At 46.4% G+C, this 24,780-nt stretch overlaps 1 protein-coding gene across 9 annotated transcripts in view; it reads right to left on the reverse strand.

Moving 5' to 3' along the window:
• MSI2 (musashi RNA binding protein 2) overlaps nucleotides 1–24,411 on the reverse strand; it is a 432,237-nt gene extending 407,826 nt beyond the window's left edge. For 4 of the 9 annotated variants that reach the window (XM_050764741.1, XM_050764740.1, XM_050764746.1 and 1 more), the window contains exons 1-5: nucleotides 24,130–24,305; nucleotides 23,795–23,835; nucleotides 23,390–23,471; nucleotides 22,592–22,676; nucleotides 18,448–18,489 (exon numbers count right to left, since the gene is read on the reverse strand). In XM_050764741.1, the coding sequence (XP_050620698.1) occupies nucleotides 18,448–18,489; nucleotides 22,592–22,676; nucleotides 23,390–23,471; nucleotides 23,795–23,835; nucleotides 24,130–24,191 (312 nt within the window). In that variant the 5' untranslated portion in view covers nucleotides 24,192–24,305. Of the gene's footprint in view, nucleotides 1–18,447; nucleotides 18,490–22,591; nucleotides 22,677–23,389; nucleotides 23,472–23,794; nucleotides 23,836–24,129 lie in introns of all 9 variants that reach the window. The other 5 variants (XM_050764744.1, XM_050764742.1, XM_050764747.1 and 2 more) reach the window with 2 other exon arrangements.
• Between the last annotated feature and the right edge of the window lie 369 nt (nucleotides 24,412–24,780).

Below are 24,780 nucleotides of genomic sequence, written 5' to 3' on the forward strand. Positions count from 1 at the left end.
AGCCACTTTTCGTGTAGACTGTCAGAGAGATATTTTCAAAATGCAAACCTGACCATTTCCCATCCCATCCCTTAAACTCTTAAATGGATGGGTTCCCCACCCCTCCTAGGATAAGAATTTTTATCCCCACCAACACAAGTGTGGCCTCGCCTCTCCCCCGTCCTCCTCACTCTCTGCATTCCAGCCACCCTCTCTTCCCTCAGCACATGAAATGCACCCTGGTAATTCCCTCCCTACGTCAAGCTCAGCCTCAATGTTATTTCTCCAGGAAGCCTTCCCAAAACCCAAAGGACACCTCGTTTTTCTGTTATGATCCTTTTAACATCCAATGCATGGATGTATAGCATTTATGGTAATGGTACTTCAATCATGAATCAGGCCAGGCACTGTGGCTCATGCCTGTAGTTCCAATACTTTGGGAGGCCAAGGCAAGAGGATCACTTGAGCTCAGGGGAGTTCAACCAGCCTGAGCAACAAAGTGAGAGACCTACCTCTACAAAAAATTTTAAAAACTAGCCAGGCACAGTGATGTGTGCCTGCGGTCCTAGCTACTTGGGAGGCTGAGGCAGGAGCACTGCTTGAGCCCAGGAATTCAAGGCTGCAGTCAGCTTTGATTGTGCCACTGCACTCCAGCCTGGGAGACAGAGCAAGATCTTGTCTCAAAAAAAAAAAAAAAGAAAGAAAAAGAAAAGTAGTGAATCATGCAATAAGTTGTTTAATGAACATGTCCCTGCCAGTCACAAACTCCACAAGGGCAGAGACTGAGTTGCTATTCCCCAGCTTTGAGCCTGGTTCAGGACTGGAGCTCCAGACGTTCGTTGCATAATGAGCAAATCAATCTTCGCTCTGCCCTCCTCTGCACATGATACCCCAGCCCATAAGGAACAATGTGCTACACCCCCGAAAAGCCAAGCTGTCTAACTGCTCCCACAGTTCCCTCAACTTGGAGGATCTCCTCTCTCTCAAGGTTCAGCTCATGAGGCCTCCTCCATGAAGCCTGCCCTGCTTGCTTTGTTCTCTGTGCCCCTCCTGTTCACGGCCATAGTCCCCTCTAGCTCACATCCTGGTTTATACACCCGCCTCCCTGCTAGCCTGCGAGCAGTCAGAGGATAGGTTAGTATCTGATTCTGTCTCCTCCGGGTCTAAGAGCAAGCCGAGCAACCTCATGTTTGTCCGTACGCGGCCTGTGTTGTGCTCACTGGTGTAGATTCCCCTTTCCACCTTCCCTTCCAGAGACTAACAATAATAGTTCACAACAAGTGCTATGGCTTTTCCCACCTAGAACACCTGTATCAGGTCCACCCTGAAAAGAAAGCTGAGATACAGCCAACAGACACCGGCTCTCCACGCAAGCACTGGTGTCCACAGCTCGACGTCTGCAGGGGCCAACGGGCGTGGACCTGCCCCCAGTTCACAGTTCCTGCTGCATACACAAGGCATGAGAAACAGGTGCTGGTGCCGACTTAAAACCATCTCATCGGGAGGGAGAGCATCATGATAAACAGCTAATGCATGTAGGGCTTAATACCTCGGTGATGGGTTGATAGGTGCAGCAAACTGCCATGGCACATATTTACCTTGTAACAAACGTGCACATCCTGCATATGTATCCCGGAACTTAAAATGAAAAAAAAAAAACCATCGCACCAAGCTCACCAAGGGGCGGGGGGCAGTGGGAGGATGGAGGTCTTAGTGGGAATGGAAGCAATAAAAAGACGGAACTCTGTCTGCCAGATGCATGTAGGAACACTCTAAAACAGCAAATGGCCTTTGATCAGCTCTGCCTCAGTCGAGCAAAGCTTTCAAATTCAGATAGTACCAGGCATGGGTTCCAAAACCTAATGTGGGTCTCCGTGTCCCTTGGGGATTGGTCCTCCTCTTGTCCCTCCTCCCCTTCTCCCGCAGTGAAGTGGTTAAGATGTCAAGCAAGGGGAAACCCCAGTCCCCATCTCCTCGAAGCTGGGTGGTGCAGGGTACTTCATCACCTAAGTTCCAGACCATGCATTTTGGGCAGGCCTTGCCTCTTTCGCTGCAATTCTCCCTCTATGGGAAACTGTTCAAATCAGAATGTCAATCTGTGGAGTTCAAATGTTTTCTTTCCTTGTCTCTCTTTTTAAGAGACAGGGTCTTGCTCTGTTGCCCAGGCTGGAGTACAGTGGCGTGATCATAGCTCACTGCAGCCTCAACCTCCTGGGCTGGAGAAATCCTCCCACTTCAACCTCCTGAGTAGCTGGGACTACAGGCATGTACCACCTCACCTGGCTAATTTTCGTATTTTTGTAGGAAGGGGTCTCACTGTGTTGCCCAGGCTGGTCTCCAACTCCTGGCCTCAATCAGTCCTCCCACCTCCACCTCCCAGAGTGCAGGCGTGAGCCACTGCACCCAGCCTCAAATGTTTTCTCAATGTGGTCCCTTCTAGTCTGCGTCTTGGCTCAACTCCCAGAAACCTTTGGTCAAATCACTATGGAGCTGTTAACAGTAAAAGTAGCCCCCAGGAATAAGGTGCTAGCCACCTCCCAGGCACTGTACTTTATGAACACTGTCTCCTGTAAACATTACAACAATCCTGTCAGGTAGATGCTCGTATTGTATTATCCCATTTTACATATCAGGAAATTAAGGACTAACAAAGTTGAGTGAACTCCCCAAGGTCAAGCAGCTAGGAAACTATTAGGCCAGAAAGTAACCGTACGACTGTCTGCCTCCTAAGCCTCTTCTCTTAAGCCCTAATCAGCCCTGCTTCCCACCACATGCCTTCATTCTTCCCGTCTACAGATGGGGAAATCGAAACACGAAGCTGCAAGGCAAAGTGCCTGAGGTCATGTTCAGCACATCAGCATTGGGCTAAGACACCAAGAGACAGAAGTCAAGTCTCTCCCACTAGGACTGGAACATTCACACCCATAGTCTGCCGTACTCCCTCATGACCCAAACCACCCTGTCAAAAAGAAAACCAGCCCTGGCGTGGTCGCTCATGCCTGTAATCCCAGCACTTTGGGAGGCTGAGGCAGGTGGATCACTTGAGGTCAGAAGTTCGAGACCAGCCTGGCCAAAGGTGGCGAAACTCCGCCTCTATTAAAAATACAAAAAAAAATTAGCTGGGCATGGTGGCGGGTGCCTGTAATCCCAGCTATTTGGGAGGCTGAGGCAAGAGAATCACTTGAACCCGGGAGGCGGAGGCTGCAGTGAGTCCAGATCGCACTACTGCACTCCAGCCTGGGCAACAGAGTAGAATTTCATCTCAAAAAAAAAGAGAAAAGAAAAGAAAACCAACCCAAACCCCCAGTCCATGGAAGAAAGGTCCCTAACACGATATAACCCAAGGAGAGCAGGTCCCTTCCTCTCCAGGTCTCCTTTCCCCTGACTGTGCAGTGGGGCTCACTCACTCTCTCTGGTCTCATCCTTTCTGCCACTGTCCCCCAGGAGACCGAGTCAGCTCTGGGAAAACTTGGGAGCCAGGAAACCTTGAACCTCAGCACAAAAATGAGGCGCCTCCGTTACCTGGCACTCACCAGGGACTTGCCTCAGAGAAATTCCAGCGTCACCCAATTTGGAAACCAAGGAAATGAGTCATGGCCCTTTTAGGAAGCTAGAGATGACCTTCACTTACAAAAAAGGAAACTGAGGCAACAGCAGAGGCAGCACACTGGGAAAGGTAGCAGCTCAGAACCCACACCCACCCAGTCTCTCTGGTCTTGTTCCTCCCTCAAGTTCTAGGAGAATGCTTTGCACTTCTTTAGTAATTGGCCCTTCCTCTATCTTTCTCTGCATATTTCTTCCTTTGGCTTTTAAACCCAGAAACTTTCACCAAAAGCAGGCGCATGTAAAAAGGAGTCACATTCGTGACAACAGTTGAAGCTACCTCATCAAGCAACTGAGGTCTAAACTGGCTCCTAATTAATATTAACCCTCCAAATCAGAGTCATGCTCAGAAAACCTTGGATGAAGAGACGCCAGGCGGGAGGGGAGTCTCCAATTTTCTTTTTACTTCATCTGGAAAATTAAGAGCACTGCTGATTTGAACAAGAAATCATCAAGGAAAGCAATCACAACTCCGCACGGCCCATAACTCGATGGACTTGGATGTATAACCTGCCACTTTCATGTGCCGAAATTAAAATGATTGTGGCAAGAATAGCAATGATGACATGGGTTTGTCCCTCCTCCTTCAGCCTTAGAAAACGTAAAAACCCCTACAGAATCTTCTGAAGGAGGTCAGGTAAAAGATCTTTCTTTGTCAAAATAAACCAGTAGAAAACTGGTCCAAGACTGTGCTATACAGCCTTTCCCAAAAAGATGCTCCCCCAAGACTCTTTCTCTCCAAGGATAACGAACTTGAGGGAGGGGAGGGAGACAGTGAGCACAGAGAACTGAAGGAGGGAGGGGCTCCTGGAGACCCTCCACTCCAAACTCAACACTTACTTGCTGTTTCTGCATTAATTACAATAAACTGCTTCATAGCCTAGTGATCACTTAATGGAGCAGCAAATATGGCTTTTTCCCTATAATTAGTCAATGTAATCTACTGCTATTTCCCTCCTCCCGGCCACCCCTTCTCTCCTTCCCTTTCCACCCTCTACACACCAACGTTCACACGCACCCCATCGCCTGCCCAGGATCCACTTATAATCATGATCTTGTTCCCCGTTCCCAGCAATACTTGGTAAACTCCACCCAGTGGACATGAAGCGAAGGGGACCCACACACAGGGGATGCCCCAAGGCATGTGGGGGCTTTCCCAGCCCCGACAATAGGTCTGAGTGTCAGCATCTCCCAGGCCAATGACTGGGAACTGTGTTCATTTCCTGAGCGCTACCAATCTTCTTCCCACTCACAGGACAGCACTCATGGGTTTGTAGATCAAAATCTACTATTCCGTATCCCCAAGCAAAAGGTTCTATGAAAAAGTAACCCTTGCCCCCAATCCCAAGGTTCTCCCTCACTCCCTCCCAGCTTGGGCTCTTTCATGTCTCTGAAGTTACTCCCTCTCTTAGACCATCCAGCCCTGTGCTCCCAGTTCCCACCAAGTGTCAAAGGAACAAAGGCATCTTCAAAGGCTGGGGACACCATCTGAGGTTCCTAACTGAAATGATTTCCCTGCCCTTGAAAATGCAGGTTTTGTGAAATGAAGCTGCTAAAACAGCCCTTTGGCGTGTGGATTAAGGATAACAACACCCTCTTTTATGGCCTGCTTTTCTCTACTCAGACCTCTAAGGACTTATCAACTAACTTCAGATACTCTCATCACCAGCAAGAACAGAACACTTTGTATCTTTCCCATGTTCGAGATGGCTTTAAAATTTTTCTTTTGCTGGTTATAGAGAAAAGAATTCCCATTTTCTCAGTACCACCATACGCCAGGTGCCTTATTTACACTGGCTCATTTAATCCCCACAACTCTATTATTCCCCTTTATTTAAGTGCAGAATTGAAGCCCAGAAAGGCTGGGACACCTTCGTAAAGTCACAGAGTTAGTGGCAGTTATCAAGTTTCAAACTGAGTCCCTCTGAGTCCAAAGCCTGTGCTGCCAACAAACCACACACTTTGTTACGGCACATGAATTTGTCTGAATCCAAATTACACTGCAGTTCTACCCGAGTCATATATATTCATATGCTTAAACACACAACCACGTGTGTGTGTCTTCTTTTGTATTTCTCAAACACTACTTAAGGAAAAATATGTAAGGCAGAAGACAGCAGTACTTAGAGTTCAACTACTACGTAAGGCTGGCACGGAGCACTTACCCAATCCTGCCACAGGATTTGATCCTTTCTAACAACCCTACAACTCACACACCCATACACTTCCTTTGTTGCAGACACCATTCTAAGCCCTTTATTATGTTAAGTCCCATAATCCTTATGACAACCCCATGAAGGTGATACCATCATCATCTCCATTGTACAGATGACAAAACAAAGGCACAGAATATTTAGATAGCTTGCTCAAGGTCACACAGCTGCAGTGGCAGAGCAAGGATTCAAAGTCTGGTTCCAGATTCCATGCTCTTAAATGCTCAGCTAGAACACCTGGAGAGAAAGTAATAAAAATGACGACGGTAAAAATAACATTTTACTGGCCGGGCGCGGTGGCTCACGCCTGTAATCCCTGCACTTTGGGAGGCCGAGGCGGGCGGATCACGAGGTCAGGAGATCGAGACCATCCTGGCTAACACGGTGAAACCCCGTCTCTACTAAAATACAAAAAATTAGCCGGACGCGGTGGCGGGCGCCTGTAGTCCCAGCTACTCGGGAGGCTGAGGCAGGAGAATGGTGCGAACCTGGGAGGCGGAGCTTGCAGTGAGCCAAGATGGTGCCACTGCACTCCAGCCTGGGCGACAGAGTGAAGACTCCGCCAAAAAAAAAAAAAAAAAAAAAAAAACATTTTACCTCAATGTGTAAATGTTACACAAAGGGTGATGGGGGTGGGTGGGATCCAGCCTCTATTTGCAGCTTTGTTTTCCCGTATTCTGAGGCCCCAGCCTTTGTGGCATCAAATCATTCACAAGCTAGTTTCATGATTTCTCTATTGTGAACAAATTCTTCTATTGAATCTCTCCTGTCAATATCGGAGATAAGGCCCCGAAGGCCCCAGGAGCAGGTCTCTGGAAAGCTTTTTAGAGCCCCACACAGGGGTAGACGTTTGAGGATGCTTGAGTTCAAACTCTCAGAGCACTTCCCCCGCGACACCTGGGAGTTTTGTCTGGATAGCCCTGAAAAAAAAACAGTCATTTCCCATGAACACAATCAGTCCCTCTCTTGAGATGCCCAGGGGGTCTGATCATCCCCCCTCCACCATCTCTTTACCTTGGAGAAGGACCCAGGTGACTGTTTCCACGGCACCTTCTACTCTAATCCACTGGGGTCATGCTGCAGAGGGGCCGCTTGGAGGGCTCATGCCGCGAATGCACAGGCTTTGAGCAAACAGGATGATGTGGCGATAAAGGCAATCACAACATGCTAAGGCGACGGCCTGCCAAACGCACGCTGCCCAGGCAGGACTTGTGCTCAAAAGAACTTTAATTGAATTCTTTCAGCAAGTGCAGCAGGAAAATTCATAATGAGGTCCCCCCCACTCACACCCCCACTATGTCAGTCTGTTCTGCAGTTGTGTGAATCCAGTGGAAAAAAAAAATTCATTTTTAACAAGAATATGGGACGCGTGTGGACATTAACCTGAACATCGTGTACTGCAGGGAAAAACAATGATCAAATCCAAGGATTTTTATTTTCAAAGCAATTTAAGTAAGGCATTCTGCCATAATCAGCTTTACTACCCCTATTAGTACAGGAAAACAAGTTCTGAACCTGGCTCCCTAGTGAAAAATGCAAAATTTGTATAATTAAAATTATACTTGTGAAATTCAAACACACTTTAATTTCCTAAGGGCCCCCTAATCAAGTCAGAAGTTCTTACTAAAACCAATTATCTGCTTTGGAAAACAGAAGAGGAAACATATACATGTAGCAATCTCGTGGAGATTCACAGGCCAGTTCTCTCCTAGGTGCGAGCATCCTAATTGGATCCTTTTTCCCCAGGTAGAAGACAGGGTGAATCCACTAGTTAGTTTTTATTAAGTAGTATATCTGAAAGTTGAAACATTTTTTGCTTGTTTGTTTGCCTCTAGCTACAAAAAGGACACATTTGAGAGATGTCCCAGAGGGAACTGAGTTGAAAGGGATTTAAAAAATAGAGTGTATCAGTAAATACACACTGTGTTTCCACCCACTCCACTATACCCCAGGCCCCATCTGGTTATTTTTCTTAAGATGTCGCAGCAGTTTTTCAAAACACTTGACCAGTACTGTTTAGAATGGTCACTCTAATGCCATGGCGAGGAATGGGATGAAAATACTAGCTTCCTCTCCGAAACCAGTTCACAACTGAATCAGGTACTCTCAAACTCCTATCCAGGAAATCAGCAAGACTCAGGTTTTTCACCTTCTTCTACCCGCAATGTTGCAGCTTTTCTTGAGTAACTGGAAATTCTTGCACAAGAGCAACATGGAAATACGGATTACTTTCCAAGACACTAAAATATTTAAGAAGCAGTTGTTGCCATGTTTCATCTATGCCACCAATATGAACTGTTATCGATCTAGGGCCTTTGGAGGGGCGGGATCTATACACCAACAGGTTTTCTTTTCCCCTCTCCCTGGAATTCATTTCAGAAATGAGAATATTGACTTTTCACACTCTTGGTTTGGTGTTCCAACAGTGCCCAGCTCTGTGATGTTGGCCTGACACGCCGCCCAGTCGGGCTCCAGCAGGTATCCAGAAAGTAAAAACAAAATGCCTCTAAGTTGAAAACTTTACTTTTCAGCAGGTGGGAATAAAGGACAAAACTCAACATTCAGGGCCTCCTTAGGGTGGAGAACAGCACAGTAAACCAAACACAGTAACATAGTTAACACCAAATTTTGGTGTTAAAAATTCCATCTGAAGACTTAGGAGACACAACTTGTGCATGCACACACACACACAGGCACCCACGCAAGCATGCAGAGGGAACACTCAGCTGAGAGCAAGTCATGGGAACTGCTACTTGGCTGGTTCCTCGCCTCCCTCCCACCAGAGCGGTCACCTCATTAATGTCACTCAGCATCACATTTTGCTACACTAGGTCTTTCTGCACTCTGTTCCCCTAGGCGGCCCAAAAGCCCGCTTCCATTGTAAACTTCTGTGCTTTAGGAAACTATCAAAAGCTTTGATGGCAGAAAAGAAAAAACTTTTATAGGGCCTCCCTCCTCACTCTTTCCCCTCCTCCAGTTTCTTTTCTTTGGTGCTTTATTCAACATCACTACACACACAAATCATGCTCTGAAAGTCGTTTACAATATGTCAGCTTAAAAAAAAAAAAAAATTGCAGTGGCCCGTCTATTTTGCAATTGCCCAAAGAGAATAATTCATTTCGGTGGAGGGTATGGATGAAGCCCTGAATACATTCCTACACCGTTTTCTGCCCTTCAAAACAATAAAAATGTAAAAACCCAGACGAAGGAAGGCCCAAGGTGGCAGGAACGAGAATCTCTTGACCCCCAAGGAATTTATTCTCCTAGATCTTCTGAAGCACTCTCTCCCCAGAATGCATCATCAAGACCATTTTATTAGATTTTTCTAAACCCTTGAAATTGTCACATAATTGAAACAGAAACAGCAATTTAGAGCTCTTGAATGGATTTCTCAAAAAGAAGACTGTGCTTGCCCAACACCCCCGCTCCTTGGCTGCTCATACCCCTAACCTAAATTTAAGGTCCTTGCACACAAAACCCTATTTATCTTATAAATCCTCCCCTGCCATAAAAGTTACACATTCTCCTAACGCCTTAGATTTCAGGACGTTTGAGAGAAACTCATCCCAGACAACAGGCTAAAAAAAGAATCCATTAGCATTAACTTGCCTGTCACAGCCAGTGACAAATAAATGAATGTGATGCTTTCAGATCAGTCATTGGTAGAGCTACCCCCGGGCAGATAAAGACCAGTACAGGGAGAGTGAAGACTCATGGGCAGACCTCTCACACAGCAGTGTCTCAGCTGTTCCCTAGCTGCTCTCCGGGACTTTACTCTCAGAGGCAGCAAAAACACAGGCATCAGATACGGAAAAGGAAATGAATTTCTAATGCCCATCAAGCATCCCCAAGATAAAGGCTGCATGCTATCTCGCCTCAAGAACCAGGACCCCACGAGCAGGCCAAGCCACTGACACAGAATTTTCCCACTGACACAGAATTTTCCAATCTCAGTGTACTGTTCTATCCCTCACCCTAGAAAGGAGCAACAGTGCCCTTCAACCCACAAGCTGCTCAGTTATAAGGTCCTCTGATGATGGAGGCAAGGCTGTCTTTCGGGGACAGTAACAGATGATGAATGCTTATACTACACCCGCAAAGTGCAGCTATCACCCTAGGCCATGCATATGCATTAGCTCAGTTCATCTTACCCTTAGCAATTCTACAATGGAGGGACGGTTGCGATCCCATTTAACAGGTGAAAGTGGAGGTGCAAAACCACTAAGTGACTTGTGTAAAATGCCATCGCTGGTAAGTGGCACTTACCTATGCTAAACAGGCTCTCAGAAAACAGGTAACAAAAATTAACCTGAAGCTTTCCGGCTAGAATATCACAAATTCTATTCCTCAGCCTGAGCATTTTACAGCCATCAGGCAAAGTGGCAACCTCAACTCTGCCCACTCATGTTAGATGCAGCAAGGCTTAGCAGAGAGGAGAACAAAGCCTTGGGATTCAGAGAGACTTTGGTCCAAAGGCCAACCCTGACCCTCGCTAGTTCTGTGGTTCTAGAAAGCTGTTTGCCCTCTCAGGCCCCAGTTTACCCACCTGTCAAACGGAGATAATACCAACTATTTCAAAGGATTGTTGTAAGGATTAAAGAAGATTAAGTATATAGTCTCAGTACTATGTCTATAATATATGAACTCACAACAAATGACAGTCATTATTCTGAATTAGGATTTTTCTTTTTAACTATTCAAAATCTCACAGCTAAGATAAAGCAGGATAGCAGCCAGGCATCCACCCTAAGGCTAACATTCCAGATTGTTGGAAGCCTGGTGCTTTATCTTCAAAAGAAGGGAGAATTGAGGATATCTTATTCTACTCTGGACCCAGGGGGACATCTGTCCCAGCTGTACCGACCAAGTGAGGTTGCTGCTACAACGCACCACAGGGTGCTCAGCCCCAAGACCACACCTGAGCACCTCATACCACACGGAAAGCAGAGATCATGATTTCAAAGATGCATATTCTTCACCAACCAGCCACTCAGCCAAAGGCGACCCCAAGCAGATACCATCTATGAAGTCACAGGTCAGACTGCTCTGAGCCACAGGACACACACACTGGTGTTATACAGGCAATCTGTGATGTTCACATCGAGAAATGGTATCTCACTGTCTACACATGGTGAGGTCATGGTCACAGCTTAAACAAGGACAAAGTACAGAACTTTGGAATTGTATCTATATCATGGTCCCTTGTTAATGAGGAAAAGAAGAGAGGATAGAAGGTAGAAACAAGAGAATGAGAGAGCTCTTTGTAAGCAGCCACACACCCCCAAAGGTAGAGATGGCATCTGCCAAGAGCGTTACTCCTGAAGAAGAAGACTCTGACCAGAGAGAACACAGTCTGAATTAAACTTAAGCCACAAGCCCAGGGTAGAAGTTCTCCAGGCAACTGCATCAGCCATGGTCCTATCAGTGACCCCAGCTTCTATACGGGTCCGAATGAGCTCAGAACATCCCATGGAGCACCCCCCTACACCCGCAGAGACACACAACAGGTTCCCCAGCACCTCTCCATTTGCTTTGTCGGGTCCTTGAGGCCTTCTACAAACTGGCTCCAACCTACTTTGCAAGCCTCATGCCAGATCACTCTGCAGTACACACCCTTTGCCACACCGCTGCATACCCTGGTCTTCCCAGTTCCTAGCAGGAAGGAAGAACAGTGTTCCTGCCATTATTCCTTCCTACCTGATCTTCAAGATCTGGGGCAAAGACCACCTCTTCCTAGAAGCTTAGATCGCCCTTCCTCAAAATGCTGTTCCTATCTATTCTATTGGGCTTATCCCATCCTTTCCAGTATCACAGGTCACCCCCGCTTCCCAACCTGGAGCTAATGTCCTTAAAGATGAGAACTGTGTTTCTTCTGTCATTTTTCATTCCCTTTACCTAAATGGAAATCCATGATGTACAAAAGCACAAAGCAAGGGCTAAGGACGGGGTATTTTGTTTGTTTGTTTGTTTGAGACGGAGTCTCGTTCTGTCACCCAAGCTGGAGTACAGTGCCGCGATCTTGGCTCACTGCAACCTCCGCCTCCCAGATTCAAGCAATTCTCTGCCTTAGCCTCCCGAGATTGCTGGGATTACAGGTGCCTGCCACCATGCCTGGCTAATTTTTGTATTTTTAGTAGAGACGGGGTTTCACCATCTTGGCCAGGCTGGTCTTGAACTCCTGACCTCATGATCCACCCATCTCAGCCTCCCAAAGTGTTGGGATTACAGGCGTGAGCCACTGCACCTGGCTGGGGTTTTTTCTTTTTTTTTTTAGTAGTAGTAGTAGTAGTAGTAAAATATGCTTGTGTCCAATGGAGGAGATAAGGCATGAACCTAAATACCGTAAAACTCAGAACAAAGTGCGTAACACAGTCCCTGATGCTGAGCAGAAACTTGGTAAATAATTTCTGAACTACTGAAAGTGGCAACTGACTGTACGAAATAAATGGCCCACCCCACTCCCGCCATCACTCTTTCCTGGCTTTGGTCATCACACCTGACAGCACATTATGTACTTATCTGTTTGCTCACTGCCTATTTGCCCCACTAGAGCAAAAGTTTGGTGAAGGCAGGAACTTTGTCGTATTCTCCACACTATCCCCAGAACTTTGCACAGTATCTGGCATACAGTCGGTGCTTGTTTGGTGAATAAATGAATGAGTGAATGAGTGAATGCCTAGCACAACATGCAACAGATGTATGTGCTCCATAAGTTTTTGCTAATTTATTATTGTTGGAAGGGGCTTAACCAAAGAAAAGGTAAGTGCTGTGGAAATCCAAAGAAATACGACTGTTTCCACAAAGGGGCAGGGACAGCTTCACGGAAAAGATAATGATGAAGTTGGGCTTTCAAAGAGGGGTCTGCTGTGTACAGAGAAGGGAAGGGCAGTGCAGAGAGGGAAATCTGCAAAAGGACGGGTTTCTCAGAGAAGGGTGAGCATTCAGTTTCAAGGCAGCAAAAACTAGAAGAATTGAGAGAGAAGGTGGAAAAGACCCCAGTACAGATTTTGAAGGACCTTAAGTACCAAGCTAAGACGTTGAGACTGTGTTCCGTGCGCATCGGGAAGCACTGAGTATATCCTGAATCCCTCCAAAAGTGGGTGCACGCACAGAGTTGGCAATTAACAAGGATTAACCCAGCTCTTGTTAAATGAACACATTAGATCAAACGGGAAGACAGAGATGATGAACTACATCTCCCCTGTGTCTTCTCGGGGCTTTCGGCCGAAGATTGTTCGGGTTTAAAAATACAAAATAGGACACGAAGAATGGACGCCGTCCCAAGGGGCACCTGAGATGGTCAGCTGGTTCCTCCGAGACTGCCTTCTCCTCCCTTCCCAGGCAGCAGAGGAGGCTCACCTGTCTGCCAAAAATCATCTGACACAGAACACAGAAGCTTCGTAGTCTTAGGAGACTGACCTTAACAATGAAATGAAAGCATGTGAGGAACAGCAAAATCCAGGGAAAGGACATTTGTAGGACAAGGTGCCCCTCCTCCTTGGGCTGACACCTGCTACTGACTTGGAACACAGGAAGGAGCAGTGCTCACCGACAAGAAAGAAGCTAAGCCACTAATCCTCCCAGGTCCTCGCTGTTGTGGAAAAGGGCTGCAGACACACCACCACATCCTCGCTGGGAACGAGAAAACTCACTGGCAGGCCGGTTCACGGTGGCTGCCGAGATGACAGCTGCAGAACATCCAAGATGGCAAGATGCTAGAATGACCCGACCCACAGCAGCAAGGGAAGGCCAGATGCCGAAAACTCACCCTTCGCCCTTGAGAAGCTGCCAAGAAACCACTCCCCCAGAACAGGAGGTGTGCGTGTACACGTTTGGGCTGCCATTGCACCCATCTGGATGCGTGCTTAGCAGAGAACCTTCCAGGGCCCTGAAGCCACGTCAGAGGAGAAGAGGGGAACAGGAAAACCCAGCTGCTAGCTCAGCCCTGCTACAATCTAACTGTGGACCTGAAGCAACCAACGTACCTTTACTGGGCAGCAGCTGCCTCCACAGGGAAAAAGGCAGGCTGGATTCAGTTCATTCATTTAGTTACTAAACAGTTCCCTGCCCTCAGAGAGCTTACATTCCAATTAAGATTTTCCTTCAGTCATTTCACCATTGTACTTTTTTTTATTCTATTAAAATAATTCTCCGGCCGGACGCAGTGGCTCACGCCTGTAATCCCAGCACTTTGGGAGGCAGAGGCGGGTGGATTACCTGAGGTCAGGAGTTCAAGACCAGCCTGGTCAACATCATGAAACCCCATTTCTACAAAAATACAAAAATTAGCCAAGCATGATGGCAGGTACCTATAATCCCAGCTACTTGGGAGGCTGAGGCAGGAGAATTGCTTGAACCCAGGAGGTGGAGGTTGCAGTGAGCCAAGATCTCACCACTGCACTCCAGCCTGGGTGACCAAGTGAGACTCTATCTTAAAAATAATAATAAAAAAATAATAATCCTATAATAATAAGATCAACAGGCATTTGCGGGATGCTATTTTATGCCAGACTCCCAGTGAAGAATTTTGCATTTATCCTCCAAACAACAGCATGCAATGAGTACTATAATTCTCCCTCTTTTACAGAGGAGGAAACTGAGCCTTGGGGATGCTTAAATGACTCGCCCCTGGCCACCCCGCTGTGACTGAAGGCAACTAGAAATAAGTTAAAGAAGTGAGATCTCCCTGCATCAACAGATGAGGTTCTGGTCTCTAAAAGTTAAGGAAGGAAATGGCAATTGGGAAAAGGTGGGAATGTTTTCTTATACACAAGGATAATTAAGACAGATGGTGAGTACACCCAGACCTCGCTCTTGCTGAAAGACGCTAAGGAGTCTCTTGGTTCCTCCACACACAAGAAAAGAACCCACGAGCTCAAGCAAAACTCTTCCAGACAGCCAACACTCCGGTCCAAAGGGAGCAAAGAAAGAACAGGGAATGATGGATCCTCATCATCCTCACCATCCGAAGGCTTCAAATTGAGTCATCTTTTTAGAGGAGCACGACCATTTTAATTTTTAAAAAGATAAGGGGGGGAACTCTTACATATTTTACAAAATGAAATAATCATCCGGAGAAATAGGAAGATATAGAATGAACCAGTCTTCTTGCCCTGATCAAAATATACTTCATTAATTAACAGCCTCTAGTCTCCAAAGAGTCTCCCCACCCTACTTCACTTGAGATGTGAACATTTACACCGCAAAGGGGGACACATAAACTGCAGGATTCAAAACCTTCCTTTGGTGACTCATGAAAACTATGGTCTAAACAGATTTTTATTTATATGATACATTACAGAATATTATGACAGTACTAAGATGAAATCTGTTCTTCACTGCCATGGATTTTCTTTCATTTTAAGTTACCGTTTCTTTCCACTAGTCTTGTTTTAACACCTCCACGGAATATTTCTCTGGCGCGCGTTAGCAAGGAGGGACAGCCAGAAAGCAGAGAAACTCATTTTAACTGAAACACACACTGACATATCATTTACAAGCTCCTCGCCCAGCCCACGAGGAGGGGCAGGGTTCCCTCTGCCACTGTGACCTGAACACAAAAACACAGAAGTTTTATTGAAGGGAGATAAACGATAAATAAATCAGGCTCAACTTAAAGTTCTACGCTCCTGCCAGCCGGGTTTTGGCCCCCAACACTAACTCCAGTCTGAAATCCCAGAGACCAGGCTCAAATTCTATTGGAAAATAAATGTAGACAGGGAAGACACCTTCTCCCCACCCTGTCCCAATTCTCAACCACCGTACAACCTTGGCATTTACTCTGTTGCCTCACTGGGGTTGAGTAACTCCAGAACCATCTGAAAAGATGGCCTGAGGGGTCGGATGGAAAGATATAAGACAGTGTCACACACTGGTATAACATGATGGGACAAGGCAAATCACCTAGGCCCAGGAACGCAAAACTTCAAAGTCCTGGGCCTCTGGCAATGGTTCCCTCAGCACAGCCTGCTGACCTCTCGGAGCCCATCTCCCGTCACATAACAGAGGGGCCATCCCCTGAGGTACCCCCATAGCATGGCACATTGGTGAAGGGCCCAGTTCTACAGCCAGGTTGCCTGGGTATGGCTCCTGGACATCCATCCATGCCTCAGTTTCCTCATTTATAAAATGAGCTCATACTGGTACTCTCCTCATAGGGCTGCGTGAGGATTAAATGGGTTAACAAAATCTCTGCAATAGTGCCTGGCATATAAATTCAATTAGTATCATTATGATTACTCAACCTCTCACAGGATTGATGTGAGAACTTAATAAAAACAGCAGTAAAAAGTAGCAGGTTGGCCAGGCACGGTGGCTCCCGCCTATAATCCCAGCACTCTGGGAGGCAGAGGTGGGAGGATAGCTTGGCCCAGGAGTTCAAGACTAGCCTGGGCAACACAGTGAGATCCCATCTCAAAATAAATAAATACATACATACATACATACATACATACATACATACATAAAATAGCAGGTTAACGCTTCTATGGCATTACCATGCAACACATCTTTTTTTTTTTCCAGTCCCTTTACCTTTATTAATTTATGTAATCTGCAGAAAAACTCTATGAGATGGAAAAACAAAGGTTCAAGGAAGTTAAACGATCGTTCAAATTCACACAGCTAAAGAGTGGCACCATCAGCATCTGAACCCGGGCTGTCCCGCTTGCAAACAACCACCAGAACAATGATGAGAAAACCGACAAGAAAAATAATGACAATGACAAAGACCTTTGTCGCAGACCACGCTCTTTTACTCTACACAAAAGCCTTCTGGGAGAGCTACTGTCATCACTCCTATTTTACAGATGAGCACACTGAGACTGAGAGAAGGTCAGGGACAACAGCCGAATGCCCCAGGAGATGGAATGGAGATGGAGATAATGAACAGCAAAGTCCTCTGTAAAGTGAAGTATGTCATACACAGTAAGGTGTTATTATTAAATCCCTAGAATTCATGGAAAGATGTTCTCCCCAAACGGTTTCGTGTCAATTCACCTACAAACATTCCAGATGTGGAGCTGAGGGCTGGGAAAGGAATGCACACTTTGACAAGTTTGAGAAGTATTCTGTCTCGTTTTCAAGTTGAATGCATCACTGCAGAGTGTATTAAAGTGAAATATTGCTTTTCTCGTTTAAAAACAAAGTTAAGGAAGGGGGACAACAAGGGGGAGAGAAAAACAGGTCAAACCCATGGTTTTACCAAGTAAGGGATTTTTCCAGCTTCCCTCTTGGGTAATCTGATCCAAGCTCTGAGTGATCAAATGACTAACCTGGAAATTTGAAGATTCACACTTATGGAAGAAACAGCAATTCTTCCAAACCCAGGAAATACTGCTAACTCTGGGAAGCTCTCTGAAATGTGAAGGATCACAGACAGTTTGGGAAGTAACTAAAACAATAAGGACAATTCCAAAGTTTGTGCTAAGTACAGAAATAACCTAATCTCTTTAGTTCATTAACTCCTATCATTTCCTTAAGCATTAGAAATAAACGCCTTAAGAAAACATTTCATTGCATTTACTTAAAAAGTTGTGTTCCCATCTTTAAAAAAGGGAGAAGAAAGAGAACAAGGAGGGAGAGAGGGAAGGAAGGAGGGAAGAAAGGAAGGAATCAATCAATCAAGTGGTAGGCTCCAGACCTGAAAGTACCATCACAATCACCAACTTTTCCTGTATTAATGTGCAAAACCATTCCTCTCTTTACACAATTAAAAGGTTCCACTTCTGGGAGACCATGCGTACAGAAATAAACTGAATTTGCTAAAGTCACAACCCTTTCCGACTTACAATCTGAAGCTTCAACTTTTCCCCTTTCCCTAAAAGAATGACAAATCCAGAAGATACATAAAAACATTTCTTCCAGTGCTACATAGGGAAGAAAAAAAGTAACTAAAAAGTGTAAACGTAACATGTAAGCCATAAGCCCTTCCAATTTAATCGTAGGCTTCATGCAGCTGTGTTCTCATAGCCACACCTGGCAAGCTCAGAGAAAACTATGTTAACGACACACTTCTAAAAAAGTGAAGCCCTATCTCGATTCTTTAAGCAAGTCTTGTAGTGCCACTCCTACAAGGTTACAACATTTTTAGGACTTCTCCACCCAGGCACCAGCACTTGCACAAATAAGAAGCACTGTTGGTTTCAAGTATGCCCTGACTTATCCAACCAACCTACAAACCAAGATATCCACTGCTTCCTCTCTCAGATTTAAGGCTTTATGGGCCTAAGAAGTTGTTTTATCCAAGAAAGGATCAGCTATTTAGTTAAACTCTACTCCTCTCCATAAACTCCGAGTTGTACCCTCCAAAAGAGTCACAAGGAAATGTTTGACTTTTCCTGATATGATCTTGGAAATGCTTAGAAAGTAAATAGAATACTTGCAAAAAATACTGCAGTGGATGGAACCACGTCCTCCCACTAAGCATCAGACTTGTCCCTGCCCCCAGGTGGATGTTTCGAAGACACCCTGGGATGGCTAACTTAGAGACGCATGGTTATCTCCACAGGACTACTTGCCCAGCCTGTCCTGATACCCCGAAGGAACAGTGAATACCAGGCTTCAACAGTTCATTGCCAATGCTGTTTGAAACTTGAAATTCTTGGCAAACATCTCTGAGTGCTAAAATCCTACTGTTGATTCTCCTACTTACCTTCGGTTGCGCTCGACGAGGAAATGCAACTTTGGGGTCAATCTGGGAAAAAAAAATAGAAAAGCAGGAGTCAATAAAGTACTTTAAGAAAAGGAAAAAATATATGATTAATCACCTAATTATTCATCACTCATTTCTCAGGCTTATAATTCAGCTTTTAGTAACTTCTCAGGCATCTCAAAAGTTTCCTAGGCCGGGCGCGGTGGCTCAGGCCTGTAATCCCAGCACTTTGGGAGGCCGAGACGGGTGGATCACAAGGTCAGGAGATCGCGACCATCCTGGCTAACACGGTGAAACCCCGTCTCTACTAAAAATACAAAAAAACTAGCCGGGCGAGGTGGCGGGCGCCTGTAGTCCCAGCTACTCAGGAGGCTGAGGCAGGAGAATGGCATGAACCCGGGAGGCAGAGCTTGCAGTGAGCTGAGATCCGGCCACTACACTCCAGCCTGGGCGACAGAGCGAGACTCCGTCTCAAAAAAAAAAAAAAAAAAAAAAGTTTCCTAAACTTTGATCTCAACTTAACCATCCCTCCAATAGATCACATAACTAACATAGCTAGCTAGCCTTTCTGAAATGACCCACCATGCATTTCAGTGTGTGATACTCTTAATAAACTAGATCTCATGTATTCTTATTTAGGCAAGGGCTTCTTCTTCCAGACACTGAATATTAAATGGTATCTGCATCTAATTTGCTATGCGTGGCTGGGAGAAAAGATGGGAGCATCATTATCATTGGGAAAAAAATCATAACCTGAAAATGAAATCTAAGTATTCTCTAGCAGTAGGTAATTGGATGGTATTTCTTGTCCCTGATGATAACTAAACAACACAGGAGGGGAAGGAGATTCCAAAATTTTTTAAAATCAACAACATCCAAAAACTCCCCATAGACATCCAACACAATGCTCTGCTTGAGTTAATTAATTCATTTTAGCAAAAGTAAAGTTACCCAGGATTAATCAAAAAGATCATCTGTTCTGTAGTTATACCTCAAAAGATAAAAAATAATATTTTTTTAAGGAAAGAAAGTGAAGCATGTGAGCTAAAGCCACCTGGATTTTAAAAACAACAGGGAGTAAAAATCTATCAGCAACCTAAACCCAAATTAGAAAAGAAATCTCATCATAGGGAGAGCACGAAAAAAAAAGTTACTGAATAAAAGAAGTAGTCAGAATCTAGCGCAACAAGTAGGGGATTCCCCTACCCCAACCTCAATCCAAATGGAAAAACAGCCTCCAGTCCAAATCGGACACTTGCAAAACGCATGATGCTCAATCAGGGCCTAGCTGTTCTGAACTCAGAACAGTTCTCCCAGAAGCATGTGAATCTAACAGGCTGATGTGAGGGAGGAAAAAAGTGACTGCACAGATAAAAAGAGGAGGTAAGAAATGTGAAAATATTGCCGTTGTCGGTTTTCATTCAATTTCCAAATGGCACAAATCTTTGGGTAAAAATTTAACACAGATAGAATAAACACTGATACCGGTTATTTATTTCTAGGCTTTGGCTTTCATTTTAAAATGTTTTCCTTTTAAAAGTAAATCTGAGCTTTGTTTTTACTTCTGCCATGGGGGCAGGGGGAAAGAGTAATGCTTTGGAGGAAAGTAGGGAGGTGGGGGTGAGGAGTGGGAAGCACCGAGGATAGTTCATTTGTTCCCTGACTTACATCCCCTAGCGTCCCAGCCAGAAAGACATATGAGGATTTCCTGCTGTTATTACAGTGGCTTAACGACCTAATAAAAGTCTGCATTGGGTTCCCTACCTTTAAACATCACCTGAGAAATGAGAGATTACTTTTCAAAAACTAAAATAGACAAAAATCTCTGATCTAGAAAACTACCCTTTCATAAGGATTAACATTACTGCATCTACAGGTGTGTCCAGCACTGACTAGCGCTTGTCTACAAGAGAAATACAACAGGTGTGGATTTTCCATTCTGTTGACCGAACGTAAGACAGAGGTGTCTTTTTATAAATACTCCCCAGAAAGTGTTTTTTTAGTTGACCGGCACACAATTGCAATCAGAAATCACCTTGTTTATGAGGTAACAGGTGTGGGGTATGTTGAGGGAGGTGCCAGGAGCTGGAAGACGTAAGGTGCAATGAAGAAAGTGAAGTACTAAAAAAAAATTAAATCGCAAAACTAAACAGCCAATTCAGAACTCCTGGATGGTGTGTGGCGGTATCAGAGCATTGTATCATGATCGAAGTTCCTCAGTGTGCAAAGTTTACACGCTGAGATCTCTGAAGGAGAGGAAGGGTCAAGTTAGGCATGGCAAATCCCAACCTTTTGCACATCCCTGTCAACTATTTTGTAAAAAACAAACAAAAAAGAAAACTACCAAAAATGAAAACATTAGTTAGTTAGGTACAGCTCTACTTACTGTAGCTACAAGTCCTCTAGGAAAAGACTAGGGTACTATTTTGGATGTGAATGGCCGTTACCTAAACAAAGCTTTTAAGGTAACAGTAAACAAGATCCTCGTTTCCATGTCAATAAACCAACCGCTTCTGCCTCCTGCACTGAACGTTGAAACAAAGTCAAAAGCTAGGTTACACTAAATAATAGTGACCAAAACAAGTCTACAAACAATCAGAGAGGGAAACTGCAGGCTTTGCACCTGATACAGAGGAATATGACCCGCCAGCCACCACAGAAACTAAATACTGTTTCTCCCACCCAGGTAGCAAGAGGGGGTGGATGATAAATTCCCAAATTTGCCTTGAAAAGATTTTCCTCTTTAATTTCACTAGCTTTTTGAAATGGCTAACCAAGAAATCAAGGAGAGAAAAATTCTTCAGACATCCGTTATCGTCCTATAAATGATTTCTGAAATTAAATTATCTAAAAGTACAAAAGGCTGGGCTGCATGCAAGCTATGACAAGTCCAGGACAATTAATAAAGCAACTAAGAGTGTAGGTGGGTTTCTTTCTTAGGAGAAGGCACGCACACCTGATCTCTTTGATCAGAGAAAGAGGGTGAATTTGCAAAATCAATTCAAGTGCACCGAAGGTTGCCAGGTTTCTTTATTTTCTTTCCTTCTCTTCCATTCAATGTTAAAGCCAAAAGGGACTTGAAAAGATCACCTCGGTCCACTTATTTTACAGAAGAGGAAATTGAGACCCAGAGGTAGGGAATGATTTGCTCACTTTCGTAAGAGGCGGATGGAAGTAGAGCCCCATCGCTGGCCTTGTCCCACTACCCCATCACAGAGGAGTGAAGTTCCATGCAACCCAGCACTACAGCCCAGTGTCATCTTAAGGCCTCCGTTTGGGGCAGATATATATTAATAAAAACCGTGGGGAAACTCTTGTAGGCATAAAGGGAAGGGAGGAGAGGCAGGAAGCCCATACAGGGGCTAAATAAAACACTGCACACTCCCCCTCCCGTTAAATGTATTGTTATATGCAGACACTCTTCCCTTCCCCTTCTGACCTCTGCCTGGAGACTTTTCCCCCTTCTACTCTGGATTTTTAAAACTTGTAATGTATAAAAGTACCCACACTCAAATGAAAGGATCTGAGAAAGAAAAGGAAGGAAAAAAAAAATCACTTTGAAACCCCCAGGCCTTATCAGCCTTAGATCTCACGCCATCTGGAGTCACCCCAGTGGATGCCCAGCTCAGCTCTGCCGGCCTCCCCTTCCCTTCCCAAACCACATTCCAAATCCCAAGTGCCCCAGGAGGAACCTGTTGCCTGGACCTGTATTTAGCGCCCTCTCCCTTCCTTCCCACTGCTGTCCCCCCTGGCCACAAAGCAGGCTGTGCCTTCTCAAAGCTGATCCCCAGAGCCACAGTTGGGAACGCGTGCTGTGCTTGGCTGACAAAGAAAAGTTGCATTTGCTCTCTGGTGGAGTTTCTCTGCACAGTCCCCAGGCCGGGCAGGCAGACTCTGCCGGAGCCGAACCCTCTCCTCCCCAGGCCTAACCTTGGCAGCATCTGAAGCTGCAATGGGACAGGCTCTAAAAAGAAAACCCCAAAGTCAGCCACGGCAGCAAACTTTTGAATCAACTCGCTAGCTCAGTTTAAACTACCCAGCTCTAGTACAGAAGCAAAAGAAGGCGCTGTCCCTTTAAATGAGGCTGTCAATGCCCAGACCGTTCCTGAAAAGGGGCGAACAACAACAACAAAAAGCAACCTACCGTCTTGGAATCTAACTCATGGTGGGGCTGACCTAATACTTTATCTACACTTGCTGGGTCTGCGAACGTGACGAAACCGAAGCCTCTGAAAGGAGACAAAGAGGGAGAAAAACAAACAAGAAAATGTGACACCATTGAAAGCAACAAGGAGTGAGACCTAAGGCTGAATGAGGAGCAAAAGTTGCCCTCCACGCACCCCCACTCCCACTCCCCTCCTCCAATTCCCCACCTGCCTACAGCCCTCCACCTCGCCAGAAAAAACATCAAGGTTAATGGGGGAAGTGGAACGGGGGCAGGGAGGGTGGAGGTAACTTGGAAAATGCTGGTGCCTCCACTCTTTGGCCACCTCAGTTTCCTCTCCTCCTCCCCTTCCCTTTCTTAACGCTTTGTTTTATTCCGAAGAAAGCCCGGCACTTAGAAGAGATTCACCACCATCTTTCTAAGAGGGATCTTAAGAGTTTGGGGAGCTGGGAGTGTGGGGGAAACATACATTAAGACCAAAAAAAAACTATGCGAAAGTAAATGAAGCTGAATGTCATTTTAAACAGAGAAAAAGAAGCGACGGGAAAATGACTTAAAGCAGAGAGATGGGTATCTCTGTATCCAGAGTTCAGCTCCAATTAACAATAACCTCTGGGGTTACTGGGGGGCGGTGGGGGTGGTATAGAGCCCCGTTCGAGATCAGCCACGCGCCTCAGCCCCATTCTAATCCGCTTAGCTACTTCCGAAGACACCTCCAAAAATAAAACTTCAACTTTGTTCTAAAATAAAGACAAAATCCAGAAGGGAATGGTTTACCTGGAGCGTTTCGTAGTGGGATCTCTCATGACCATACATTCTCTAATTTCTCCAAATTTGCTAAAATAGTCTCTAAGGCTATCTGTAGAGAGAGAAAGGGAGAGATGGGGGGGGAGAGAAGGTGTGGAAAAAAAAAAGCAATGCAAATTTTCATCAAGGACAAAATCCAAAAGTAGTTTTCTGTTGTTATTCTGTTTTGTTTTTGCATTTTTTGCACACGCGGGGGAAATTCGGCAACAGAGGTCGCATAGAGGGCTCAGAAAGGATTTGCTATTTAAAAAAATAACCTTGCACAGGAGAAGTGGGGAGCCAATGGCGGGGGGGGGGCTCCTACACCGGGATAACAAAGAGCAATAAAGAAGCCAAGAAGGGGGGGACCCAGGCGTCCCCCCCTCCCTCCCTTACCTGGTGAGGTCTGCCAGCTCAGTCCACCGATAAACATTTTACTAGAGGGAGAAAACATAACAGAAGTGAGCACCGATGTCAGATCGGCCATTTTGACGTGTAACTTACAAAAGCTAAAAGGAAAGCGGGGGGGAGCGAGCGAGCGAGAGCCGGGAGGTGGGGTGGGGGAGAAGGTGACGGCGAAATGCAATCCAAAGGTGTGTAACTTCCACGGGGGGGGCGCGCGGGAGGGGCGGGGGGGGCGCGGGAGATGCCCGGCTCCGCGCACCGCCGTCCCCGCCGCTGCAAGGAGAGCGAGCCCGAGGCGGCGCGGTGGGCAGCGGCTGGAAACTTACCCGGGGTCGTGCTGGGAGTCGTTGGCGCTGCCCGAGGTGCCTTGGCTCCCATTTGCCTCCATATCTGAGCCCCCCCGCCCCCCCACCCCCAAAAAACCGAGCCCCACAGCGATCGGAGCGGAGCGGCGGCCGGCTCCGAGCCCCGAGATCTCCGCTCCCTCCTCCCCCTCCTCCTCCCCCCCGCCCGGGCTCCTCCGAATCTCTCTGCGAGCGGCGGAGCCGGGGCAGCGGCGAGAGCCGTCACACGTGGGCTCGGCTTAGCTCAGCCCCGCTGCCTCGCACACCCCCCGTCCCCGCCCCCCCGGCCCATCACCACCTCTCCCCCTCCTCCTCCCCACCCCCATCTCCTCCTCCTCCCCCTCCTCCCCGGCGCACGTGGGGCGGAGTTCTAGAACGTCGTGTAACCAATGCCGGTGACGTCACGCACCCCCGTGCGGCCCCCGCCTGCCCGCGCGCGCACACTCGGCCCCCCACGGCCGGACCCACACGGGTGGCGCGCGAACCCCGCGGGCCGAGGGGACCCCGCCTCCGGGCCGGCAGGGCGCAGGGCGAGGGGGAGCGCACCCCGACTTCCCTGGATCACATGGGCTGCGGGGGGCGGGTGGATCGGGGGAGGGGAGGCGCGGGGAGCTTGCTGCGGCTCCTCACCCG

The sequence above is a fragment of the Macaca thibetana genome, chromosome 16 (assembly GCF_024542745.1).
Source record: "Macaca thibetana thibetana isolate TM-01 chromosome 16, ASM2454274v1, whole genome shotgun sequence".
In the NCBI taxonomy this organism is placed as follows: domain Eukaryota; kingdom Metazoa; phylum Chordata; class Mammalia; order Primates; family Cercopithecidae; genus Macaca; species Macaca thibetana.